Source organism: Sapajus apella, unplaced genomic scaffold (genome assembly GCF_009761245.1).
Source record: "Sapajus apella isolate SASKATOON/1434 unplaced genomic scaffold, GSC_monkey_1.0 scaffold12, whole genome shotgun sequence".
Classification (NCBI taxonomy): domain Eukaryota; kingdom Metazoa; phylum Chordata; class Mammalia; order Primates; family Cebidae; genus Sapajus; species Sapajus apella.
The window spans coordinates 17323785-17351236 of NW_022436952.1; the positions used below are offsets into that span (position 1 = coordinate 17323785).

At 39.8% G+C, this 27452-nt stretch overlaps 1 protein-coding gene across 19 annotated transcripts in view; it reads left to right on the forward strand.

Annotated features, from left to right (window-relative positions):
* NCOR1 (nuclear receptor corepressor 1) overlaps window positions 1–27452 on the forward strand; it is a 183766-nt gene that overhangs the window by 16750 nt on the left and 139564 nt on the right. For 18 of the 19 annotated variants that reach the window (XM_032280184.1, XM_032280179.1, XM_032280187.1 and 15 more), the window contains exons 2-4: window positions 2351–2528; window positions 13243–13376; window positions 26574–26766. In XM_032280184.1, the coding sequence (XP_032136075.1) occupies window positions 2421–2528; window positions 13243–13376; window positions 26574–26766 (435 nt within the window). In that variant the 5' untranslated portion in view covers window positions 2351–2420. Of the gene's footprint in view, window positions 1–494; window positions 514–2350; window positions 2529–13242; window positions 13377–26573; window positions 26767–27452 lie in introns of those variants that run through there. The other variant, XM_032280182.1, reaches the window with a different exon arrangement.

Here is a 27452-nt window from a genome sequence, read left to right on the forward strand (position 1 = left end):
GAGCGATCTCGGCTCACCGCAACCTCCGCCTCCTGGGTTCAGGCAATTCTCCTGCCTCAACCTCCTCAGTAGCTGGGATTACAGCACGCGCCACCATGCCCAGCTAATTTTTTGTAGTTTTAGTAGAGACGGGGTTTCACCATGTTGACCAGGATGGTCTCGATCTCTTGACCTTGTGATCCACCCGCCTCGGCCTCCCAAAGTGCTGGGATTACAGGCTTGAGCCACCGCGCCCGGCTTTCTTTTGTTTTTTGAGTCAGAGTTTCACTGTATCACTCAGGCTGGAGTGCAGTGGCACAGTCACAGCTCATTGTAGTCTTGACCTCCTGGGCTTAAGTGATCCTCCTGTTTCAGCCCCCCGGGTAGCTGGGACCATGGGTGTGTACTGCCGTGCCTAATTATTATTATTGTTTTCTTGTAGAGACAGGTCTGGCTTCATTGCCCAGATTGGTCTTGAACACTTGGCCGTAGGAGATTCTCTGATCTTGACCTCCCAAAGTGCTGGAATTACAGGTGTGAGCCACTGTGGCTGGCCTATAAGTTTTGTTTTAAAGTTAGGTTGAGTGACAATTCCCTAGAAAATTTTATTTTCTAAACCTAACTGAATAAAGAATTGCATATTTTGTATTGCATATATTGGTAAAAACTGTGAAATTGATCAAGTTGTCACAATGAATTATTTTTTGGGTTTTCCCTCTTCCGAAATCCCTTGAAATGATGGAAATAATATTAAAACTTTGCTAAGAAACAGAATATTAAATGGGTGGAGATTTTATATATATATGTTTTATATATATATATATATATATATATATATCTGTATGTATATATATATATATAGTTATATAATTTTCATCTTAATTATATATAAATAATTTCTATCTTTTATAAAACCACCCAATTAGGTAATAATAGAATTCCTGTTTTAAAGTAACAGTGTGTGTATACACATGCACATGTGTGTATGTGTATATATGTTAAATTTTTGTCACGGGAGTTTTACATATTTTATGTATAATTAAGATAGAAATTATATATTATAGCACTTTTATATATATATGTAATCTCTATCATGTATATGTAAAACATTCCCATGTTAATTATATATAACATAAATATTTGTGCTCTCCTGAAACATAAACATAGATAATGATGTTTTAGAATGGGAATACTCAGGAGGATAAAGGTACCTGTTCTCCCCTTAGCCTCTGAATTCAGTATTTATGTGTTCTCATCTAGAATTTCCATGGAACCTGACAAGCTGACTTTGATACTTGTGTGAAAGAGGAAATGTGCTAGAATAGCTGGGAAGGCGGTGAAAGTTAGCAACAACAAGCATAGTGAGGGGAAGTTTGCCCTGCTGAATATAAAAACCTCTGAATACTAGAGTAACTTGAAAAGTGTGGCATTGGCACAAGAAAAGACAGGCAAATCAAATTAGTGAGTCTAGAATTGTGGATAAGTAGGAATATAGTTTATAATGAAGATGGAGTTTCTTTTTCTTTTCTTTTTTTTTTGAGATGGAGTCCCGTTCTGTTGCCCAGGCTAGTGTGCAGTGACGTGATCTCAGCTCACTGCAATCTCTGCCTCCGAGGTTCAAGTGATTCTCCTGCCTCAGCCTCCTGAGTAGCTGGGATTACAGGCACATGCCACCACACCTGGCTAATTTTTATATTTTTAGTAGAGAAGAGGTTTCACTGTGTTGGCCAGGCTGGTCTCAAACTCCTGACCTTAAGTGATCTGCCCACCTCGGCTTCCCAAAGTGCTGGGATTACAGGTGTTAACCACCACTCCTGGCCTTTTTTTTTCTCTTTATTTGCTATTTCAGGCCCATAGAAGCATGCAAGGAGTACTACAACAAATGTCCATCTACCTACCACCTGTGGTGTATAAAACTTAGTATTTTATCATACTTGCTTCAGAATTATTTAATAAAGGCAATACTTCCTCTGCACAAGTGCTTACCTTATAATTACTCTTGAATTATTTTTCACAATTGACTTATGAACTCAAATTTAGAACCATGTATTTTTATCTTTATATTTGTTTTTCAGACATTTATAGAAAGATACTAGGCAGATACTGTGCCAGATCTTATGCTAAGTTTTTATATACTGTTTTTGCTTTAAATAGCTGATTATATTATTTGTCACATAATAACCTATTTTAAGTGTAAAAAGAAATGACCCATTAATGTTTTCAAACCTTGGTAACTTTTATTAAGTAAATACCTAAGAGGAAGCTTTTACTGGTAATTATGGTTTTATTTATGTAGCTATAGTTATCATTTATTAGAAGTACACTTGGTGTTTTAGTTCTTATTAATTCTGTTTTTTCCCATCATGTTTAGGTGGTTTCCTAGAAACATGATTGTTTGTTGGCGTTGATCTCACAGTCTGGTGAGGACTTCTTTACTGATAATGTCAAGTTCAGGTTATCCTCCCAACCAAGGAGCATTCAGCACAGAACAAAGCCGTTATCCTCCCCACTCTGTCCAGTATACTTTTCCCAGCACCCGCCACCAGCAGGTAAGGAACAAATGCTATGCAAATTGCACATGTTTTTTGTGTTTTTCTTTACTTTTCCTATTTAATAAACATGTTGGTCAGAAACTACCACATGTACCTTTTTTTTTTTTTTTTAAGTGGCAAGAACTGTTTACAAAGATGAGGAACCAAAGGTTGGGAATTATTCCTGTTTTCTTACTGTGGCTTTATGAACTTGTCTTTGCTTTTGATTGTAGGAGTTAATGATAAATAGAAAACTATCATTTGTCTAGAATTTCAAGGGTAAGACCTATGTTTATACTCCAAGTTGTGGTTGACTTTTAAGCTGGCCAAATAACTTGGCCTCTCTTGAGTGATGGCCAGCATAAAGACCTCTGTCTTCTTGAGAGATTGATGGTAGGAAGCTTTGCATAGTAGGTAGGAAGGAAAGAGGGCATGGTAGGTAGGCAGGAAGGAAGATTTTATCATAGGAAGAGTTTGTAAGAGATTGATTTACCTTTTGAAAAATAAAATATGAAGTGAGATAATAAGCTCATAGTAGACCAAGGATATGGGTGTAAGAGGTTTAAAGAAAAATAGGAAAGGATGTGATGAAATGGTCATCTCAGAGACTTAATAAAGCAGATTTGTTATCAAAATGTAGTTGAGTATTTACTATGGGGTCTTACTGAGGACTCCTTTGAAGTATAGTCATGATTACAGCATTAGAGTGCACATTGTTACATTGTTCCTGTGTAGGGAAGCATTTAGTCTTTCATCATTACATGTAATGTTAGTCGCAGGTTTTTGTTGATGCCTTTTTTGGTTGAAGAGGTTGCTTTCTGTTCCTAGTTTGAGAATTTCTGTCATGATTGGGTGTTGAATTTTGCTTGTTGTTCCCCCTACCCCACTGTTATTTATCTGATTACCAGTTTTCTGGATTATTGTTGCTACTGCTTTTTTAAACACATCAGGCTGAGCGCAGTGGCTCACACCTATAATCCCAGCACTTTGGGAGGCCGAGGCACATGGATCACTTGAGGTCAGGAGTTCAAGACCAGTCTGACCAACATGGTGAAACCCTGTCTCTACTAAAAATACAAAAAAAAACAAAATTAGCCAGGCACTGTAGTGGCCACCATTAATCCCAGCTACTTGGGAGGCTGTGGCAGGAGAATCACTTGAACCCAGAAGTCAGAAGTTGAAGTGAGCCGAGATCCTACCATTGTACTCCAGCCTGGACCAAGAGTGAAACTCTGTCTGAAAAAAAAAATCAGCTTTGCGGTTTAGTTTATATATATATATTTATTAGATTGCACTCATTATATGTGTACATTGTAACAAACTTTGACAAATTCATAAACCCGTAGAACCATCACCAAAATGAAGATGCATTTCCAACACTCCAGAATATTCCTTGGCACCCCATCCTCCTTGGTACCCTATCTGTGTCAGTCCTCCTCCCTGACTTCCTGCTAACCTCAGCTCCTAGGAAACCACTGTCTGCTTTCTGTCCTAATACATTGTATATGCTCTGAGCTTCATGGGAACTCTTTTGTCTGTGGCCTCTTTTGCTTCCCATAATACTTCTGTGATCTATCCATGTCTGGCACATCTCAGTTCCTTCCTTTTTATTGTTGGTTATGGGTGTACCACAATTTGTTTATTTATTTATTTATTTATTTATTTATTTATTTTTGAGACGGAGTCTTGTTCTGTTGCCCAGGCTGGAGTGCAATGGTGCCATCTGGGCTCACTGCAGCCTCTACCTCCCAAGTTCGAGCAATTCTCCTGCTTCATTCAGCCTCCTGAGTAGCTGGGATTACAGGTGCTTGCCACCATGCCCAGCTAATTTTTGTATCTTTAGTAGAGATGGACTTTGCGCTGTTGGCCAGGCTGATTTTGAACTCCTGACCTCAGGTGATCCACCCACCTTGGCCTCCCAAAGTGCTGGGATTACAGGCGTCAGCCACTGTACCCAGCCCCAATGTATTACTTTTATTGTTCATATTTTGTGCTTTTTGTGTCATATCTAAGAAGTTTTTGCCAAATTCAGGGTCACCGAGATTTTCACTTATGTATTCTTCTCTAAGTTTTATAATTTTAGGTTTTTCATTTTGGTAAATTATCTGTTTTGAATTAAAATTTTATATATGGTATGGTAAGCGTTGAGTTTCAGTCCTTCTGCGTTAAGAATGATGTTAACTTGGAGAATGCCCTTTACTCCTGTGTTCTCTTAAGGGATTTGTGTAGGATTGGTACTTTTTCTTTTTTTTTTTTTTTTGAGATGGAGTCTTGCTCTGTCACCCAGGCTAGAGTGCAATGGCATGATCTTGGCTCATAGCAACCTCCTCCTCCTGAGTAGCTGGGATTACAGGTGTGCGCCACTACGCTCAGCTAATTTTTGTATTTTTAGTAGAGATGCGATTTCACCATATTGGCCAGGCTGGTCTCGAACTCCTGACCTTGGTGATCCACCCGCCTTAGCCTCCCAAAGTGCTGGGATTACATGTGTGAGCCACCATGCCCAGCCTTTTCTTTATTTTTTTGAGACAGCAGAGTCTCGCTCTGTCGCCCAGGCTGGAGTGGGCAGTGCTGTGATCTTGGCTCACTGCAACCTCTTTCTCCTGGGTTGAAGCAATTTTCCTGCCTCAGACTCCCAAGTAGTTGGGATTACAGACATCCATCACCATGCATGGCTAATTTTTTGTATTTTTAGTAGAGATGGGGTTTTGCCATGTTGGCCAGGCTGGTCTTGAACTCCCGAACTCAGGTGATCCACCCACCTCAGCCTCCCAAAGCACTGGGATTATGGGTGTGAGCCACTGTACCTGGCCAGCATTGACACGTTTTTATCCTTAGATATTTGATAGAATTTATCAGTGAAACCCTTGGGCCCCAAATTTTTTTTTATGGGAAGAATTTAAATATGAACTCAGTTTCTTTAATAGTTATTAATTCAGATACTCAGTTTTTTCTCGAGTCAGTTTTGGGTGTATTTTGTTGTTTAAGGTATCAAATTTATTGACACAAATTGTCACAATATTCCCTTGTTGTTTCAATGTGTTTGAGATACGTTATGATGTTGTTTCTCATGTTGATAATGTGCTTTTTTCTTATTTTTTATTTAATCAGTCTGCCTAGAGTTTTGTCAGTTTAGTAGATTCTTGGAAAAACTAGTTTTGGATTCAGTCATTTTTACTGTTTTTCTATTTCACTGATTTGTGCTCTTTATTATTTATTTCCTTCTCTGATTGCCTGAGTATAACCATTTCTGACATCCTTCTTTTTTTTTTTTTTTTTTTTTTTTGAGACAGAGTTTTGCTCTTGTTGCCCAACCTGGAGTGCAGTGACACAATCTCAGTTCACCACAACCTCCACCTCCAGGGTTTAGGCTGCTAGGATTACAGGCGTGAGCCACCACGCCCGGCCTAGATATAGAATTCTAAGTTGAAAGTTTTAGTATTATTTTATTTATTTATTTATTTATTTAATGAATGCTCTATCTGCCAGACAGTTGTAGTATTTTAAGATATGTCATATCATCTTATTCTGGCTTGTATGGTTTCTGTCTAGAAGCCTCAATTTTTGTTCATTTATTTATAAAACACATTTTCCCTCCTCTAGTTCCTTTTTTTTGAGGCAGTCTTCCTCTGTTGTTCAGGCTGGAGTGCAGTGGTGCGATCTCGGTTCACTGCAACTTCTGCCTCCTGGGTTCAGGCAGTTCTCATGCCTCAGCCTCTCGAGTAGCTGGGACTGCGGGCACACACCACTGTGCTCAGCTTAAGTTTTTTTTTTTTCTTTTGTATGAGATGGAGTTTCACTCTTGTTGCCCAGGCTGGAGTGCAATGGTGCCATCTAGGCCCACCACAACTTCTGCCTCCTGGGTTCTAGAGATTCTCCTGCATCAATCTCCGTAGTAGGTGGGATTATAGGCATGCACCACTATGCCTGGCTAATTTTGTATTTTTAGTAGAGACAGGGTTTCTCTGTTTTGGTCAGGCTGGTCTCAACTCCCGACCTCAGATGATCCGCCTGCCTCGGCCTCCCAAAGTCCTGGGATTACAGGCATGAGCCTCTGCTCCTGGCTCCAACTATTGTTTTGTATTTTTGGTAGAGATGAAGTTTCACTATGTTAGCCAGGCTGGTCTTGAACTCCTAGCCTTAAGTGATCCTTCTGCCTCGGCCTCCCAAAGTGCAGGGATTTCAGGTGTTAGCCACCACACCTGGTCTCCTCTGGTTACTTTTTAAGATTTTTCTCTTTTTCATTGGTTTTCAGCAATTTAGGTGTAATGTGCGTTTGTGCGTTTGTTGTGCCTTTTTTTTTTTCTTTCTTTTTTTTTTTTTTTATTAAAGTTTTTTTCTTGTTTTTTTCCTCGGTTGGGGTGCCGTGGTTTTTATAGGTGCAGTCCCCTACTGTTCAGCACGGGGCCTTCTCTTTTTTTTTTTTTTTTTTTTTTTTTAACCTAGGGCATTTTCATCCCTCCTTAGGCAACCAGCTGGTCCCCCTGCTTCTCGGAGGTCATCATTTAAATTTGAACTTAGTGTAGACATCTGATTGGCATAGCCCAGAGCTATAGCCCAGAACTATTAGGCTCAAGGGATCCTCTTGCTTCATCTTCCCAAGTAGCTGGGAATACAGGTGTGAGCCACAATGCCTTGCTGTTGTGCTTTTTGAGTGAATACATTATTGTGGCTAGCATTCTATGGATTTATAGCTTCCTGATTCTATGGATTTATAAGTTTCATAAAATTTGAGCAGTTTGGGGCCATTGTTTTTTCAAATATTTTTTTCCTGTTTCCTTTTCCCCTAGTTTCTATCTGGGACTCTAGTTACACATGCTGCATGTTATTCCACAGTTCACTGGATCTCTGTTCACTTTTTTCCCTTTTTTTTTAATCCATTAGTTTCATTTTGCTATGATATCATAATCAGTGATATTCTGTACGTTTCAGCCTGTTAACACATTTTTATTGCAGATGGATTTCATTTTTGATTAAAAAACGTTGTGTGTTTTACACTTTTTTACTGCTGGCCTTTGTTACATTCCTGTAAAGAGAGATGAAGTCCTTCTGGTAGGAAATTAAATTACTTTTGAGGCTTGTTTTTAAACTCTTAGGGCACGTCTAGCATAGTCTTTATTGTATTTCTAATTTTTCCCCCACTTCTAAGCTTGTCTCCTAGGGTTTCTTTTGAATGTCCCATGTATTCATTGGGGTTTCCTCACTCTTGCTGGAGGAAATTTGAATGAGTTCTTACCCTGAGTGAGCTCAGGGAATTGTTCGCTTTATAGTTGCTTCTAATTGTTCTTTCATCAGAAATTATTCTTACCCCAGCCTGTGACATTTCTCCTTATGTATTTACAGACTAGAATTCACAGAGGCTTAAGGGATCCCAAATTCAGATTTCAGGAAATCTTTCTCTTTGAAACTAACTTTGGAAGTTCAGTCCCTATGGCTTATCCAAGCCTTGTACAGTTGCTTATTCAATAATTATGATTGTGGGACACGATTTAGGTTCCCTTCCCATGGCTGCAGTTTGGAAATTGCCTGTAGACAGAGGGCCTAGAGTATGGTAGGTAGGGCTCACCTCATTTGCTTCATTTCTCTCAGTGATCAAGTCCTGTGCTGCCTATTATCCAGTTTCTGAAAATAGTTTGTATATTTTGTTGAAGTTTTTAGCTGTTGACTGTGAGAAGGTAATTTTGAGCCATGTTGCCTGCTCATACCTGGAAGCCGCAGTGCACTGTTGTTACTTTTATTTCACTCCTTACTCTTAATTTTTGCTGGGTACATCCTTTAGAAATTCTTTCAGAGAGTGTCTGTGGTTGGTTCATTATTTGAGTTCCTTGAATTCTCAAAAGTTAGTAGCCTTAAAACTTCAGTGATGGTTTATTTTTTATTTTATTTTATTTTTAGAGACAAAGTTTCATTCTTATCACCCAGGCTGAAATGTAGTGACACAATCATAGCTCACTGTCTGTAACTTTGAGCTCTTCGGCTCAAGTGATCCTCTCACCTCAGCCTCCTGAGTAGCTGGGATTATAGGTTTGGACCACCATGCCCAGATAATTTTTAAATACTTTATAGAGATGGTGTCTCACTGTGTTGCACAGGCTGTTCTCAAGCTCCTGGCCTCAAGCTGTCGTCCTCCTTTGCCCTCCCAAAGTGCTGGGATTACAGGAATGAACTAGCATGCTCAGCCAAATGATGTAGTTATTGAATTTGTAGCTTCAAAGTTATTTTCCTCTGAACTTGGAATATGCTGTGATTTGCTGTTTGCTTCTCTTGAGTGTTGCTGATGAGAAGTCTGCTTTTATTATGATCCTTGTAACTTTGTAGGAAATCTCTTTTTTATTTCATGGAACTTGTAATAAAGTTTTCACTTTAATCTTACTATCTAAATTTTTTTTTTTTTTTTTTGAGTCGGAGTTTCACTCTTGTTGCCCAGGCTGGAGTGCAATGGCGCGATCTCGGCTCACCGCAACCTCCGCCTCCTGGGTTCAGGCAATTCTCCTGCCTCAGCCTCCTGAGTAGCTGGGATTACAGGCACGTGCCACCATGCCCAGCTAATTTTTTGTATTTTTAGTAGAGACGGGGTTTCACCATGTTGACCGGGATGGTCTCGACCTCTTGACCTCGTGATCCACCCACCTCGGCCTCCCAAAGTGCTGGGATTACAGGCTTGAGCCACCGCGCCCGGCCCCTAAAATTTTCATATGTTCAGTATGGATTAATTTAAAAAATACATCCAGTTTTTTCCTTAAGCCTTTTTAAATCTGAAGACTATATCTTTTCTAACTTCTGAGAAATGCTGTTCTATTATTTTTCAGGATCATGTCTCTTACCTGTGGATATGGGATGTTGGAACTTTTTATTCTAGCTCACATTTTTAACTTTTCTTCTGTGGTTTCTATGTCTTTGTACTTTACTGGGTACTGAGAAAATTCCTCAGTTCTCTGTTAGCTTTCATTTGCTTTTCATGTCTGTATGTTCAACTACCATTTACTTTCAATGATTCAGTTTTTAATTTCTTTATTTGATTCTTTCTTTATTTCTCTTTTCTTTCTTCTTTTTTTTTTTTTGAAAGATGGGGTTTCACCATGTTGGTCAGGCTGGTCTTGAACTCCCAACCTCAGGTGGTCCACCCACCTTGGCCTCCAAAGTGCTTGGATTACAGGTGTGAGCTACCATGCCTGGTCTCTCTCTCTCCTTTTTTTTTTTTTTTTTTTTTTTTTTTGTTTAAAGACAGGAGTCTCATTCTATGGCCCAGGCTGGAGTGCAGTGGCACAATCTTGGCTCATTGCCACCTCTACCTCCTAGATTGAAGGAATTCTTGTACTTCAGCCTCTTGAGTAGCTGGGACCACAGGCATGTGCCACCACGCCTGGCTAATTTTTGTAATTTTAGTAGAAACGGGGTTTTGCCATGTTGGCCAGGCTGGTGTCAAACTCCTGGCCTCAAGCAGTTCGTGCCACCTTGGCCTCCCAACAGGCTAAGATTACAGGCGTGAGTCACCAGGCCTGGCTTGCTATTTGATGCTGCTGCTGCTCCTACTTTTTCTTCTTCTTCTCCTCCTTTTTTTTTGGAGGGGGGGTAACAAACCCTTGTATCAAGGGTTTTTTTTTTTTTTAAAGACAGAGTCTTGTTCCGTTGCCCAGGCTGGAGTGCAATGGCTTGGTCTTGGCTCACTGCAACCTCCACCTCCCAGGTTCAAGCAAGTCTTCTGCCTTAGCCTCTGGAGTAGCTGGCATTCCAGGTGCCTGCTACCACGCCTGGCTGGTTTTTTTTTTTGTTTTTTTTTTTTTTTTTTTTTTTTTTTTTTAGTATAGGTGAGGTTTCACCGAGTTGGTCAGGTTGGTCTCGAACTCATGACCTCAAGTGATCCACCTGCCTCAGCTTCCCAAAGGGCTAGGATTACAACCATGAGCCATAGCACCTGACCTATTTGATATTGTTAATATTTTTTAGGTCCATTTTTACTCCTATCTACTGTTTTACCTATTTCCATATAATATAAATTCCTTTTTGTTTTGGTGCCTTTGGAAATTTTTTTTTTTTTTTTTTCCAAGATGGAGTCTTGCACTGTTGCTGGGACTAGAGTGCAATAGTGCAATTTTGGATCAATACAACCTCTGCCTCCTGGGTTCACACGATTCTCCTGCCTCAGCCTCCCATGTAGCTGGGATTACAGGAGCACGCCACTACACCCGGCTAATTTTTTGTATTTTTAGTAGAGATCAGCTAGGCTGGTCGTAAATCCTGACCTTGTGATCTACCTGCCTTGGCCTCCCAAAGTGCAGGGATTACAAGTGTGAGCCACCACACCTGGCTGAAAAAGTTTTTTAAATGGTTTTGTTTTTTATGTTTTCAACTTTATATCTGAGATTTCTCCTTAAGACTATGAGGCATTTTTTACACATAACTTATAAAGAAGGGCTCTCAATGGCTTATCTACCCTCTGTTTCATCCTAGACAGCACAATTTTATCTGTTCATGATTTTTGAACCTTTTTTTGTTGACACAGAATTCATGTAACAGCAAATTTACCATTTTAAAGTATGTAATATAGTGGCTTTTAGTATATTCATTATGTTGTGCAGTAATCATTGTTACTCGATTTCAGGACATCTCCATCACCTGCAATAAAACCCCATATGTAATAACAGCTTCAATTCTCCTCCTTCCCCTATCTTTTGGCAATCACCAATCTTTTCTGTTTCTACGGATTTGTTGCCTTTTTTTTTTTTTTTAAAGACAGTGTCTTGCTCTGTCACCCAGGCTGGAGTGCAGTGGTGCAATCGGAGTTCACTGCAGCCTCTAATTCTTGGGCTCAAGCAATCCTCCCACCTTAGCTTACAGAGTAGCTGGGATGTGCCACAAGGCCTGGCTAATTTTTAAACATATTTTTGGTAGAGATGAAATCTCAGTATGTTGCCCAGACTAGTCTTGAATCTCTGGGCTCAAGCAGTCTGCCCACCTTGTCCTCCCAAAGTGTTGGGATTACAGACGTGAGCCATAGCACCCAGCCTGGATTTGCTTATTGTAGACATCTTATATAAATGGAATAATAATATGTGGCCCTTTGTGCCTGGCCTTTTTTTTTGTGATGGAGTTTTGCTCTTGTCACCCAAGCTGGAGTGCAATGGCGCAATCTCGGCTCACCGCAACCTCCGCCTCCTGGGTTCAGGTAATTCTCCTGCCTCAGCCTCCTGAGTAGCTGGGATTACAGGCACGCGCCACCATGCCCAGCTGATTTTTTGTAGTTTTAGTAGAGACGGGGTTTCACCACGTTGACCAGCAGGTTGGTCTCGATCTCTTGACCTCGTGATCCACCCGCCTCGGCCTCCCAAAGTGCTGGGTGTCTCCTTTTTTTTTATGACCGAATGGTATTCAGTTGTATGGTTATACTACATTTTGTTTAGTTGATGGACACTTTGGTTGTTTTCATTTTTTGGCTATTGTGAATAATGCACCCGTGAAAAATTGTGTATTAGCTTTTGTGTGTGGTTTTATATTCTTGTAATTCTTTGGGGTATATACCTAGGACTGGAGTTCCTAGCTTATTTAGTAATTCTGTGTTTATCTGTTTTTGATTGAGTTAGTACAATAGATTTGTTTTGAAAGGCAATTTTTGCCAAAAAACAAAAAAAATCAACAAAGGAAAGGTACAGAAACAAACATATAAACACTTACCTAGTTATGATGGGAAAAACTATCTTTTTTTTGAGATGGAGTCTCTCTCTGTCGCCCCAGCTGGAGTGCAGTGGTGAGATCTCAGCTCACTGCAACTTGCGCCTCCTGGTTTTAAGTGATTCTCCTGCCTCAGCCTCTTGAGTAGCTTGGATTACAGGTGTCAACCAACATGCCCAGCTTAAGTTTTGTATTTTTTTTTTTGTTTTGTTTTTAGACAGAGTCTCGTTCTGTTGCCAGCCACCAGGCTGGAGTGCAGTGGCGCAATCTCGGCTCGCTGCAACTTCCACTTCCTGGGTTCAAGCAATTCTCCTGCCTCAGCCTCCCAAGTAGCTGGGACCACAGGTGCGCGCCACCATGCCCAGCCAATTTTTGTATTTTTTAGTAGAGACAGGGTTTCACCATGGTCTCGATCTCTTGACCTCATGATCCACCCGCTTCAGCCTCCCAAAGTGCTGGGATTACAGGCTTGAGCCACCGCGCCCAGCCCAAGTTTTGTATTTTTAGTAGAGACAGGTTTTCACCATGTTGACCAGGCTGGTCTTGAATTTCTGACCTCAAGTGATCCACCTGCGTCAGCCTCCCAAAGTGCTGGGATTACAGGTGTGAGCCAAAACTACTACTCTTAACTATCAGGTTAATTCTCTGGACTCCAGTTTCTTCATTGTAAGTGTGAATGGATTTGATAAGACTTCTGTGACCCTTCTTCCAGCTTACTCATTATGAATATAATATTGGAATGCTTCTTAGGGTTTCATATTGAACACATGAGTTTGAGATTTTACTGATGTGAGTAATACAGATTGGGAGTTACGTAATTTTTTAGTAGAGGAATGAGTCAATATAGGTTAAACTTGAAATTTCATTTTGGATTATTTTTAATGATAACATAGTTAAAATGTTGATTATTTTAAGGGGAAGAGTTAGATCAATGAAGGATTAAAATAGTCATTACTTTTTCTTTCCATACATAGTGGCCCGTAACTACCTTTATACTTGCTTTGATTTCATGATGCTATTCAGTTTTTAGTTAATAACTAATTTATGATTATTTTAATACTAGGAGTTCGCAGTCCCTGATTATCGTTCCTCTCATATTGAAGTCAGTCAGGCATCACAGCTCTTGCAGCAACAGCAGCAGCAGCAGCTTCGAAGACGACCTTCCTTGCTTTCAGAATTTCACCCAGGTTCTGACAGGTAATGAGGTTTCTTTTATGTTTCTATCTAGGATTATAATTGTGAAGCATACAAGTGTGTCATTATTTTATTTTTTAATTTATTAACCAAGTCTTGACTGGTTGTTTGTAGTTTGCATTTTGAGTTCTTTTGTGTTGGTTGGTTGCAACAGTTAACAAACTCTTAAAACTTATTTCCATAGTTTGGCATTAGTATTATGTAGTAGAAAGGCAGTAAACCACCTGGTCACCTATGTGGCCTTGGTTATGATCTATAGACTTGGGCTGCACTTCAGAACCACCTGGGATGCCCAAGTCCCATCACAAAACACTTAAATCAATCTCTGAGATTGGGCCCAGGCTTTATTTTATGGCTGAAGTTTTTCTGGTGATTCTGATTTGCAGCTAGGGCTACAAATCAGAATTTAGTTTTCCCAACTCTTCAGGCTTTGGTTTTCCCTCCTGTAAAAATGGAGATAATAGTGGCATTGTCCTCAACTGAGAGTAAATATTCTGTCAGATAATGTAGGTTCTGTACATGCATAGTAGGTTCTGCTTTTCCTTAGTGTCCTTACCATCTCTGCATTTCTTTTACTTCATCCTCATTCCTTTTTTCTTTCTTTCTTTTTTTTTTTTTTTTTTTTTGGAGACATCATCTTTCTAGCTGTGTTGCCCAGGCTGGTGTGCAGTGATGTGATCATGGCTTACTGTAGCCTCAACCTCCTGGGCCCAAGTAATTCTACCATGTTAGCCTCCAAGTCCTGGCTCATTTTTGTATTTTTTGTAGAGGTGGGATTTTGCTATGCTGCCCAGGCTAGTCTTGAACTCCTAAGCTCAAGTGATCCGCCTACCCCTACCTCCCAAAATAGTTAATTTTTTTTTTTTTTTTTTTTTTTTTGAGAAAGAGTCTTGCTCTGTCACCCAGGATGGAGTGCCAGTGGCATGATCTTGGCTCACTGCAACCTCTGTCTCCAGGGTTAAAGTGATTCTCATTCCTCAGCCTTCTGAGTAGCTGGGATTACAGGCATGCACCACCACGCCCAGCTAATTTTTGTATTTTTAGTAGATAGGAGGTTTTGCCATGTTGACAAGGCTGGTCTCTCGAATTCTTGGCCTCAAGTGATCTGCCTGCTTCGGACTCCCAAAGTGTTGGGATTACAGGTATGAGCCACCTCACCTGGCCAGAATTTTTTTTTTAATTGTGTATATTTAAAGCATACACCATGGTGTTATGGGATACGTATAGATAGTAAAAAGGTCAGTATGGTGAAGCAAGTTAACAAAGTTGTTTATTTTTGCTTTTTTCTTTTGCTTTTGTGCAGAACCAACTAAAATCTACTCATTTAGCATGAATCAAGATACAGCATGATATTATTACCTGTACTCCTCACGTTGTACATAAGAACTCTAGACTTGTTCATTCTATATATCTGCTGCTTTACATCCTCTGACTTTCATCTCCATATTTTCTTTCCACTCTCGGCCCCTGGTAAACCACTGTTTTATTCTCTTTGTATAGTTTCTTTTTTTTTTAAAGATGGAGTTTCACCATGATGGCCAGGCTGGTCTTGAACTCCTGACCTCGGGTGATCCACCCACCTCGGCCTCCCAAAGTACTAGGATTACAGGCATGAGCCACCATGCCTGGCCCCTTTTTTGTTTTTTTAAAAGATTCCGCGTATAAGTGAAATCATGTTGGAGTGCAGTGTCATACTATCGGCATCCTGTAGTCTCCACCTCCCTGGTTCAAGTGATTCCCCTGCCTCAGCCTCCCCAGTAGCTGGGACTATAGGTACATGCCATCACACCTAGCTAATTTTTTGTATTTTAGTAGAGATGGGGTTTCACAACGTTGACCAAGGTGGTCTCGATCTCCTGACCTGCCTCGGCCTCCTAAAGTGCTGGGATTACAAGCATGAGCCACCGCGCCAGCCTTTACAGCTTTTTTTTTTTTTTTTTTTTTGCCAGTCGGAGATTTTATATTGTCCTTTTTGCTCCTTGAATTTTTATTTTCTTTTCCAGTAAATTTTTTTACTAATATATTTATTCTTAATAGCATTTTTTTTTTTTTTTTTTGAGACAGTGTCTCACCCTTTCACCAGGCGTCGGACTGGAGTGCAGTGGCACGATCTCGGCTCAGTGCAACCTCCGCCTTCTGGGTTCAAGCAATTCTCCTGCTTCAGCCTCCCGAGTAGCTGGGACTACAGGCGCACACCACCACGCCCAGCTAATTTTTGTGTGGAGACAGGGTTTCACCACGTTGGCCAGGATGGTCTTGATCTCTTGACCTTGTGATCTGCCTGCCTTGGCCTCCCAGAGTGCTTGGGATTGCAGGTGTGAGCCACCGCGCCCAGTCTCTTAATAGCATTTTATTGTTCATGCTCTCATATTTCTGCTACGAATACATATAGAAATTGAAATTTATTTAAATTTTCTGTGATTTTAGGCTCTAAGTATTTTAAAGTTTTACTTTGGATTAAGTTATGACAATTAGTAGTAGTAAACCAGTGAACAAAAAAGTGTAAGTATATGTATAAATTTTATTACATTATTATTAAAAACAAAAAGTAAAAACTTACTGAAAACACTTTCTAATAAGAGCAGACTTGTTTCCTTTTTCCCAATTATTATAATTTTTGATCACTTATTACTGGAAACAGGCAGGCGTCTATGTGAATTCTATTCCAACTTTTGTTTTTTATAAACAAAGAATATTGTTCATGTTAGTAGGTAGAAATGGAATAAATTTTGTGGCTGCAATTTTGCTTAATTCTCTGAATGCCTTCCAATTTATAGACCACAGTGATCTGACTTCTAAAATTTTTTTTTTTTTTGGTCTTCCAGCTAAAAACTTAACTAGTTTCTCCTTTGATACAAAAGCAAAGAATTAGAAACCACTTTTGCAAAAAAAAAAAAAAAAAAAAAAAAAGTTTGTTACCCATGCTTTTGCTATTCTCATTTTTTAGTATTGACGTCATTATTTCTTTTCTTTTTCTTTTTCGAGATGGAGTCTCCCTCTGTCGCCCGAGCTGGAGTGCAGTGGCATGATCTCGGCTCCCTGCAACCTCTGCCTCCTGGGTTCAAGCGATTCTCCTGCCTTAGCCTCCTGAGTAGCTGGGATTACAGGCGGGAGCCACCATGCCTGGCTAATTTTTGTATTTTTAGTAGAGATGGGGTTCACCTTGTTGGCCAGGATGGTCTTGATCTCCTGACCTCGTGATCCTCCCACCTCAGCCTTCCAAAGTGTTGGGATTATAGGTGTCAGCCATCACACGTGGCCGGATATCATTATTTCAAATTGTTCTTTTGCAGCACTGGAGGTTTAGTTTTAGTCATTTGCTGTTTCTCACATTTTTATTATCTAGGACAGAGGTTGCTAGACTAAGGCTAGTTGTGCTGAGCATATCTTGCCTTTCCTGTTTTTGTAGAGTCTTCAAGTTAAGAATTATTTTTACATTTATGTATTAAAATAAATTTTATTGTATAGGTTTGAGGTTTACATGATGTTATAGGTTACATATAGTTTAGCCAGTGAACATATTTATCATCTCACGTACTTTGTTTCAGTGACGAATAGCTAAAATATACCCATTTAACAAAAATCCATAAGATATAATTGTGTTAACTTTAGTCCTCATGTTGTACAGTAGATCTCTAGACTTGTTCATCCTGCAAGTCTGCTATTTTGTATCCTTTGACTTCCATCTCCCCCTTTCTCCATCCCTCACCGGTGGTAACCACTGTTTCATTCTCTGTCCTGTGTATTTGAGTGCTTTTTTTTTTCCCTTAAATATTACATATATAGGGGAGCTCATGCAATATTTTTCTTTTCGTTTCTGGCTTATTTCAGCATGTTTTCAGCGTGATACATCCATGTTAGGGCATATGACAGGATTTTTTTCATTTTTCAGGCTGAATAATATTACACACACAGAGACACACACACACATATCACATTTTCTTTTCTTTCTTTCTTTTTTTTTTTTTTTTTCAGACAGAGTCTCACTCTGTCACCCAAGCTGGAGTGCAGTGTGCAGTGGTTCACTGCAACCTCCACCTCCCAGGTTCAGGCAATTCCTGCCTCAGCCCCCCAAGTAGCTGGGACTACAGGCATGTGCCACCACGCCCAGCTAATTTTTGTATGTTTAGTAGAGACGGGGTTTTGCCATATTGGCTAGGCTGGTCTCAAACTCTGGACCTCAAGTGATCCACCCACCTAAGCCTCCCAAAGTGCTGGGATTACAGGCGTGAGCCATTGTGCCTAGTCCAACATTTTCTTTATCCATTCATCTGTCAATGGGCATCTAAGTTGTTTCCATGTATTAACTATTGTGAATGATGCTGCAAGTGTAGATATCTGGTTGTTGGATTTTTTGGTTTGTTTTTGAGACGGCATCTCATTCTGTTGCCCAGGCTGGAGTGCAGTGGTGAGATCTTGGCTCACCTCAACCTCCGCCTCCTGGTTCAAGCAGTTCTCTGCTTCAGTCCCCTTAGTAGCTGGGATTACAGGTGCCCGCCACCACACCTGGCTAATTTTTGTTATTTTAGTAAGGACGGGGTTTCACCATGTTGGCCAGGCTGGTCTTGGACTCCTGACCTTGTGATCCACCCGCCTCGGCCTCCCAATGTGCTGGGATTACAGGCGTGAGCCACCAGGCCCAGCCAGATTTTTTTTTTTTTTTTTTTTTTTTTTTAAATAGGGTCTTGCTCTGTCACTCAGGATGTAATGCGGTGGCATGATTATGGCTCACTGCAGCCTTGACCTCCCAGGCTCAAGTGATCCTCCCACTGCAGCCTGCTGGGTACCTGGCACGATAGGTGCATGCCACTGTACCTGGCTAATTTTTGTAGTTTTTGTAGAGACAGGGTCTCACTGTGTCCAGGCTGGTCTTGAAATCCTGGCCTCAAGTGATCCTTCTGCCTCAGCCTCCCAAAATGCTAGGATTACAAGCATGAACCACTGGGCCTGGCCTAGATATCTTTATGAGGTAGTGATTTCATTTATTTTGAGTATATAATCAGAAGAGGGATTACTGGGTCTATGATAGTTCTATATTTTTAATTTCTTTGGGACCCTCCATATACTTTTTTCCATAATGACTCTAACAATCTCCGTTCCCACCAGCAGTATACTAGGGTTCCCTTTTCTCTACACCCTTGCCAGCATTTGTTTTCTTTTGTCTTTTGGAGAATAGCCATCCTTACAGGTGTGAGGTGAGATCTCATTGTGTGGTTTTCATTTGCATTTCCATTGTGATTAGTGATATTGAGCACCTTTTCATATATCTCTTGGCTATTTTTATGTTTTCTTTGGAGAAATATCTGTTTAGGTCTTTTTCCCATTGTCTTCACTTCTCTTGATATGATATATCAGGTTGATTGATTTGTGTATGTTAAATCATCCTTGCATGAAAGGGATAAATCTCACTTGCTAGTGATTTGTAATCTTTGTGATGCGTTGTTGAATTCAGTTTGTTAATGTTGAGGATTTTTGCATCAGTGTTCATTAGGGAGATTGGCCTGTAGTTTTGTTTTCTTGTGATGTCCTTGACTTAGATAACAACTTAAATGCTTTTGACTTTGATATGCTTGCCTCATATAATGTGTTGGGAAATATTCCCTCTAGCTCTATTTTTTGGAAGAGTTTAGGAAGAATGGGTATTAATTCTTCTTTGAATATTCAGTAAAATTCTGCCACGAAGCCTTCAGATCCTGGAGTTTTCTTGTTGAGAAGTTTTTGGTTACTTCTTTAATCTCTGTATTTGTTATTGGTCTGTTCACGCTTTTATGCCTAACTAAATCTTGGTAGGTTGTATTTTTCTAGGAATTTATCCATTTCCTCTAGGTTATCCAATTTATTGACATACAATTGTTCATATAGTTCCTTATGATCCTTTTTATTTCTGAGGCATCTGTTGTAATTTCTTCACTTTCATTTTTTATTTATATGAATTCTAAAGTATTTTGAAATATAATTACCTTTATTACATTTCTGTTTTTTTCTGATTTCAGTGATTTTATAAGGTAGCTGATTTCCCATTTCAAAAATGTGGTCACTGTTTAGGTTTTAAGATGATAAAAGATTTAAAATATAATTTTATTATTTTATTTGAGATAGAATCTCACTCTGTCGCATAGGCTGGGGTACAGTGGCACGATCTCTGCCTCCTGTGTTCAAGTGATTCTCCTGCCTCAGCCTCCTGATTATCTGGAACTATAGGCATACGCCCCCATGCCCAGCTAATTTTTTTGGTATTTTTAGTAGAGACAGGGTTTCACCATGTTAATCAGCCTGGTCTCAAACTCCTGACCTCAGGTGATCCATCTGCCTTGGCCTCCCGAAGTGTTAGAATTACAGGCATGAACCACTGTGCCCCGCCTAAAATTATTATAGGATACATTTATTCGTGAAGATTGGAGAGAGAATCCAGATTACTTGTCCCTCAATATCTAAAAAATATACAGAAATATATTTTTTTCAAAAAGGCTAAAAATGTGTCTTTATAAACAAGTAAAGGCATACAGCTACTGTCAGAAACTTGGAAAAGTGGGATTCAAGGAAAAAATTATAAGTATCTTGAATGACATGGCCTCCTGTTTTCTATTATTTGTTCATTTATTTTGAGATGGAGTCTCACTGTTGTTGCCTAGACTGGAGTGCAGTGGCACAATCTTGGCTCACTGCAACCTCCCCTTCCTGGTTTCAAACGATTCTCCTGCCTCAGCCTCCCCAGTAGCTAGGATTACAGGTGCCCACCACCACAACTGGCTAATTTGTTTTGGTATTTTTAGTAGAGATGGGGTTTCACCATGTTGGCCAAGCTGGTCTTGAACTCCTGACCTCAGGTGATCCACCCACCTCGGCCTTCCATAGTGCTGGGATTAAAGGCATGAGCCACTGTGCCCGGCCCTATTTTCTTTTTCTTTTTTTTTTTTGAGACCAAGTCTTGCCCTGTTGCCCAGGCTGGAATGCAGGTGCACAATCTCGCCTCACCGCAACCTCCACCTCCTGGCTTCAAACAGTTCTCCTGCCTCAGCCTCCCAAGTAGCTGGGATTACAGGCACACACCCCATGCCCAACTAATTTTTGTATTTTTAGTAAAGATGGGGTTTCACAGTGTTGGCCAGGCTGGTCTCAAATTCCTGACCTCATGATCTGCCTGCCTCAGCCTCCCAAAGTGCTGGGATTACAGGCGTGAGCTCTATTTTCTATTCTTAAAATAGTGTTATTTTATGACTCAAGGCACATGAGTTTTTATTTTTTATTTTATTTTTATTTTTGAGGCAGAGTCTCACTCTGTCGCCCAGGCTGGAGCACAGTGGTGCATTCTCGGCTTACTGCAACCTCCGCCTCCCACGTTCAAGCGATTCTCCTGCCTCAGCCTCCTGAGTAGCTGGGATTGTAGACGCAGGCCACCACGCCTGGCTAATTCTTTGTATTTTTAGTAGAGATGGGGTTTCACTGTGTTAGCCAGGATGGTCTTGATTCCCTGACCTTGTGATTTGCCTGCCTCAACCTCCCAAAGTCCTGGGATTACAAGTATGAGCCACTGCACCTGGTCTATTTTATTTTTTTGAGATGGAGTTTCACTCTTTTTGCCCAAGCTGGAATGCAGTGGTATGATCTTGTCTCACTGCAACCTCCACCCTCCGTGTTCAAGCCATCTTCCTGCCTCAGCCTCCCAAGTAGCCGGGATTACAGGCGACCACCAGTATACCCAGCTAATTTTGTACTTTTAGTAGAGATGGAGTTTCACCATGTTGGCCAGGCTGGTCTCAAACTCCCGACTTCAGGTGATCCGCCTGCCTCGGCCTCTCAAAGTGCTGGGATTACAGGTGTGAGCCACTGTGTCTGGCGGAACATGAGTTTTTTCAAAAGAAAATTTAAAAAAAAAAGAAGCAGTGTTGAAGAAAGTAAATTAGTGAAATCCTAGGATTTCACATGAATATTCCTTGATTAGAAAAAATTTAAATGGGTGGTGGTGAATGGTTTGCTTGCGAATTCCCATTATACTATCCTGGTTTCTCAACAGCTGCAGAAAGGACAGTTGGGATGTGCCGTTCTGTAAAGTGATGAGCGAGAACCCTCTGGAGTGGTCTACATGTCTGGCTGGTGGAATGGGCCAAAGCCTTTAGCAAAGGCGGTTACAGCCCTAACCAAGATTTTTCCTCCTTTGCCCCACTTCCTTGCTCCCTCGGGTAGTAGAACAGTATATAGAAAGCTATATCCAGTCTTCCATTTGTAGAGAAGACAAACACATGCCAGACAAAGTGGCAACAATCAAGGAGAACCCACCCAGACTATCCCACGCCAAAGAGAAAGGCTGTTACAGTGGACCTGAGCAGGAGGGTGGGGAATGGCACAAACAGGGGCAGTATATTCCTGGAAAAGAAAATTAAAGCAGCACAGTATGCCAAAAATAAAATCACCATGTGTAAGAAACATAAAGAAAGAGTGTGCCTTGTAAGTGCTATGCACTATAAAAGAACTTAAATAATGAAGTATTCAAAAACAAAATAGGCTAAATGGAGTTCAGACATTTGAATGGCCTCAAGATATAAAACGAAGGCCGGGCGTGGTGGCTCACACCTGTAATCCTAGCACTTTGGGAGGCTGAGGCGGGTGGATCACGAGGTCAAGAGATAGAGACAATCCTGGCCATGGTGAAACGCCGTCTCTACTAAAAATACAAAAATTAGCCGGGTGTGATGGCACGCGCCTGTGGTCCCGGCTACTCAGGAGGCTGAGGCGGAAGAATCGCTTGAACCCAGGAGACGGAGGTTGCAGTGAGCTGAGATTGTGCCACTGCACTCCAGCCTGGCAACAGAGCAAGACTCTGTCTCAAGAAAAAAAAAAGATATAAAATGAGAAAGAGCAAGGAATAAAGTAGATGTGACTTAAGATAAACCTTGTCTTAGAACAAAGTCTTGATATAATTAGAGTGAGTGCAGAAGAAAAGGACAAAGATTAAGGCAATTAGACAGAACTTGAACAATAGGGAGGACAAATAAAGATTATCCAGTATACTATAAGAACATGTTTTTGACGTGGAAAATCTGGTCAACGAACAGAAATATTCATAATAAAAATTTCACATAAAGTTAAGGAAGAATCGATAGATTCTACAAATTGATACAACATATCTTCTTCCAGGAAAAATTTATGCAGACAGAATGATGCGTACCAAGACAGATCATGGTTAAGGAATCAAAGTTCAAGGATAAGTGAAAGACTTAGGAATTCAGGAAAGAAAGTAAGTGCTCCATGAGGTGGAAGAGTCAGGCTACAAACATCACCATAGCAGAACTGAGTGACAGAAGATGGTGGAGGTATAGCTACAAAGTTATGAGTAAAAGAAATTGATATTCAAGAATATTATACCATACAGTTTAACAATAAAAACAGCAGGTAGATGTTCTTAGACATGAAAGCCATGAGCAGTTATAGTATCTAAGACTGAAAGAGGCTGGGTATGGTGGCTCACACCTGTAATCCCAGCACTTTGGGTGGCCGAGGCGGGCATATCATCTGAGGTCAGCAGTTCGAGACCAGCCTGGCCAACATGTGTGGGAAACATGTGATGTGAAACATGTGTGAGCCACTGGCAACCAGGGCACAGGAAATTTAAGAAAAACATTGAATATGGAACATTCTTTTTATTAAGAAATCAGACTGCTTCAAAATTCAAATGATGAAGTATAGTTATAAATCTGTTTGGTAATTTTAATTTGTTTTAAAGATGTTTTAGATCATGTTATGAGATGACAAGGCCAGTAAAACATAGGAACTTTAAAAAGTTTGCAAGCATACAGTTTTTTTGTTTTGTTTTGTCTTTTGGTTTTTTGAGACTTGAGTCTCGCTCTGTTGCGCAGACTGCTGTGCTGTGGAGTGATTTTGGTTCACTGCAACCTCTGCTTCCCAGGTTCAAGCGATTCTCCTGCCTCAAGTTCCGGAGTAGATGGGACTACAGCGGTGCACCACCATGCCCGGCTAATTTTTGTATATTTTGTAGAGAAGGGGTTTCACCTTGTTGGACAGGCTGGTCTCGAACTCCTGACCTCAAGTGATCCACCTGCCTCGGCCTCCCAAAGTCTTGGGATTACAGGCTTGAGTCACTGCATCCAGCCCTACAGAGATTTCTTTATATGAAAATGAGGTGTTTTTTTTTTTTTTTTTTAATGTATACCACATTTCATTTATCTATTTTCATCAGCTGATGGGTGTTTGGATCATTTTTACTTTTTGACAATTATGAATAATTCTGCTATGAACATTCATGTGCAAGTTTTCTTGTGGACATATATTTTCCTTTTTGTTGGTAAGATACCTAGGCGTGGAATTGCTCGTTCATATAGTAATATAGCCATATTTAACTGTTTGAGAAACTACCCGATCGTTTTCAAAGTGGCTGTGCCATTCTACTGTTGTTAGTTTTTTTTTTTTTTTTTTTTTTTGAGATGGAGTCTTGCCCCATCGACAGGCTGGAATGCAGTGATTTGATCTCGGCTCGCTGCAACCACTGCCTCTTGGGTTCAAGCGATTCTCCTGCCTCAGCCTCCCAAGTAGTTGGAACTACAGGCATGTGCCCCCACGCCCAGCTAATTTATGTATTTTCAGTAGAGACTAATTTTTGTATTTTCATGTCGGCCAAGATGGTCTCTGTCTCTTGACCTTGTGACCTGTTCACCTTGACCTCCCAAAGTGCTGGGATTACAGTGGTGAGCCACCACACCGGACCTGGTGTTAGTTTTAAAAGGCAAATACAATAATTTAAATTGCAGCTTTCCTGCTTTGTTCTACCAGAACTCCTAATATAAAATTGTATTTAGATGGTGTTATGAGATGACTACAACAGATTTTTGTAGTTTATTCAAATTTCTGAGGTTTTACACATTAAATTATATATTTATGACTGAGTAGGTTTGTTCTTCTAAAAAGGATTGGCAGGCTGAAATGGGAAGTAGTCTGATTACTAGATAGAAAAAGAGCATTCCATACGTAATGTTTTGTTAATTGTCCTGTTCCTTGGCTTTCTTAGTTTCTTCTCCAGCACTGGGTATGCTTCACCTTCTAGCCTTGATAAACCTCAGAGGCAGAGTTGCTGGCAATGAAATGTAATACTTGAAAATTATTTTTTTGTAGGTTATGTTCTAGCTGAGGGGGTACTGAGGGCTGAACTCTGGCTAAGGCATTACTTGGGTAGATTACCTCTGGGCCTTGGTGGAGGATGAACCTTTTGATTATAATAACTTTGTAGTAAGCTTTGAAAGGTAGTGTGAGTTTTCCAACTTTGTTTTTTTCCCCGAGATCGTTTGGTTGTTTGTAATCCCGTGAGATTCCATGTGAATTTTATGATGAGTTTTTCTATTTCTGCAAAAAAAAAGCCAGTATCATTTAAAGAGATTACATTGAATCCATAGATTGCTTTGTGTAGTATTGCCATTTTAATGACATTGTCTTCCAATATAAGAATTTGAGATTTCTTACCATGTATTAACTCTTTTTTTCTTTGAGCAATGTTTTGTGGTTTTCAGTGTTGAAAATAGTAAGCCTCCTTGGTCAGATTTACTCCTAGCTATGTTCTTTTGGATGTTCTTATAAATGGCATTATTTTTTAAGTTTCCTGTTTGGATTGTTTAACGTTAGTATATAGAATACAAACAAATTTTGTGTGTTGATTTTGTATCCTGCAACTTTGTATTTATTTGTTAGCTCTAATTTTTCTTTTGCCGTTTCTTTAGGGTGCTACATATGAGATCATGTCGTCTTGAATAAAAATGCTTCTTTTTAATTTGGATACCTTTTATTTCTTTTTCTTTCCTAGTGCTCTGACAGTAATTTCCAATACCATATTGAATATAAATGGTGAATGCAGTCATCTTTGTCTTATTCCTGAAGTTTCCCACCCCACACTTTTTTTGTGACATCACTCTGAATTTTAAGATAATGGGATTCTATGTGTTCGATGAGATTTAAAATTTTGCAGTGCAATAATTTTACAGAATTTAGCATTCAGGCCAGGTGCAGTGGCTCATGCCTATAATCTGAGCACTTTGGGAGGCTGAAGCAGGTAGATTGCTTGAACTCAGGAGTTTGAGACCAGCCTAGGCAATGTAACAAGACCTCGTCTCTACAAAAATTAGCCAGGCATGGTGACACATGCCTGTCATCCCAGCCACACAGGAGGCTGAGGCAGGATAATTGCTTGAATCCAGGAGGTGGAGATTGCCGTGAACTGAGATGGCACCACTGCACTCCAGCCTAGAAACAGAGGTAGACTGGGTTTCAAAAAAGAAAAAGAATTTAGCATTCATTTCATTGTCTGTCCTCAATATGAAACCCAGTGATTCTGTTTTCATTGAAATACTGCTTTGTAAAGCATTAGTTTACAAGTTGGCCATGAGATACAATATCACCTCTGTTAATACCTGGTAGAAAATGAAAAGTCAAATTAAGAGCACCCAAGAGCAAGACTCATTTCCTGTAAAGAAATAAAAGATTCTGATCTTCAAGTCATGTATTTACATGTTTTAGGGGCCAGGATGGTGTTTTAGAAGTAATGTTGGATTTCTCTTCAAGAAAGTTGTCTTTAAGACTGAATGGTACCTTATAACTGAAGTCATTTCTCTTTCTATGTAGCAATAGCTGGGAGATTTTTATTTCCTGCTTGTTTTTGTTATTGGTTGAAAAATGGTGGCTTTTCTGGTTTATATTATCTCAAATTTAATTATTATGGCATTTTAACATTTAAAAATATTAGTTTATAGATATTCTTCAGCAACTAAATTTTCTGCAAATCTTTTGTTTCATCTTTCACTTCTAGATTAGTTTTTAACCCTCCCCCCAAAACTTTCTTTTTTTTTTTTTTTGAGACTGAGTCTTGCACAGTCGCCTAGGCTGGAGGGCAGCAGTGCAATTCTGGCTCACTGCAACATCTTTCTCCCAGGTTCAAGCGATTCTCCTGCCTCAACCTCCGGAGTAGCTGGGATGACAGGTGCTGCCACCATGCCAGCTAATTAAACCTTTTTTTAAAAATTAGAAGTTTAATGGTACTATAGTGAGGTATATACTCTTCTGGGGTGGGAACAGAAGGGGTACGGGTTCACTTTGAACATAAGCATGACTTTTTCATTGATTATTTCAAAGTCTAACCAGGGATGTTAGCAGGGAGTTGTACATCACTTATAAATTTTCAAGGGTTTATTTTCTTTGTATTAGGCCTCAAGAAAGGAGAACTGGTTATGAACAGTTTCATCCAGGCCCATCCCCAGTGGATCATGATTCACTGGAATCGAAGCGACCACGTCTGGAACAGGTTTCTGATTCCCATTTTCAGCGTGTCAGTGCTGCGGTTTTGCCTTTAGTGCACCCCCTGCCAGAAGGGCTGAGGTCTTCTGCAGATGCTAAGAAGGTAAGTGTTTGTTCTCTTACCCTGCAGAGTTGTAAGTTTGTAATGTTTGTTTAGCTATATTCACTCATAGCACCTCAAAGTCCAATTACTCCAGTCTCTAAAGGTTAGTGCTATGGGAAAGTAAAAATTTTGTTAAACAAAACTAGAAACCACAGACTTAGTGCTCCAGACTGCTAAAGTGAGCACTTTTGCCTTTTCGGTAAGTGAAAACAATCCAAAAAAACTACTCCCGTAAAGAAGAATTTCGATCGAATAATGCTCAAGCATTTTTTTTACTGGCTTGCTGGTTGTAAAATGTGTTCAAAGATATTCAAGATTACTAGTTTTGTTAAATCTTAATTAAATTTTAAATAAGCCTCTTAAATTTAGTAGCAGTTTATTAACTGCTATATGGGAAAAAACACATCTAGGTAAGGTTAAATTGTGCTTGTAAGTTTTATACAAAATAAAATTGTTCCTAATTTATGTAAGTAATGCATACTTATAGAGAGCTTGGAAAATAAACAGAAAAAAGTTAGCCGTAATTCTGTAACTTGGAGATAACGACCCTCCCCCAGTTTTATTGTGGAATAAAAATTGTATATATTTATGATGATATTTATACAGTGTGATATTTTGATATTATACTTTGGGAAACATATCAATTTAATTAACATATTCATCACCTCACATAGTTGTTTTTTTTT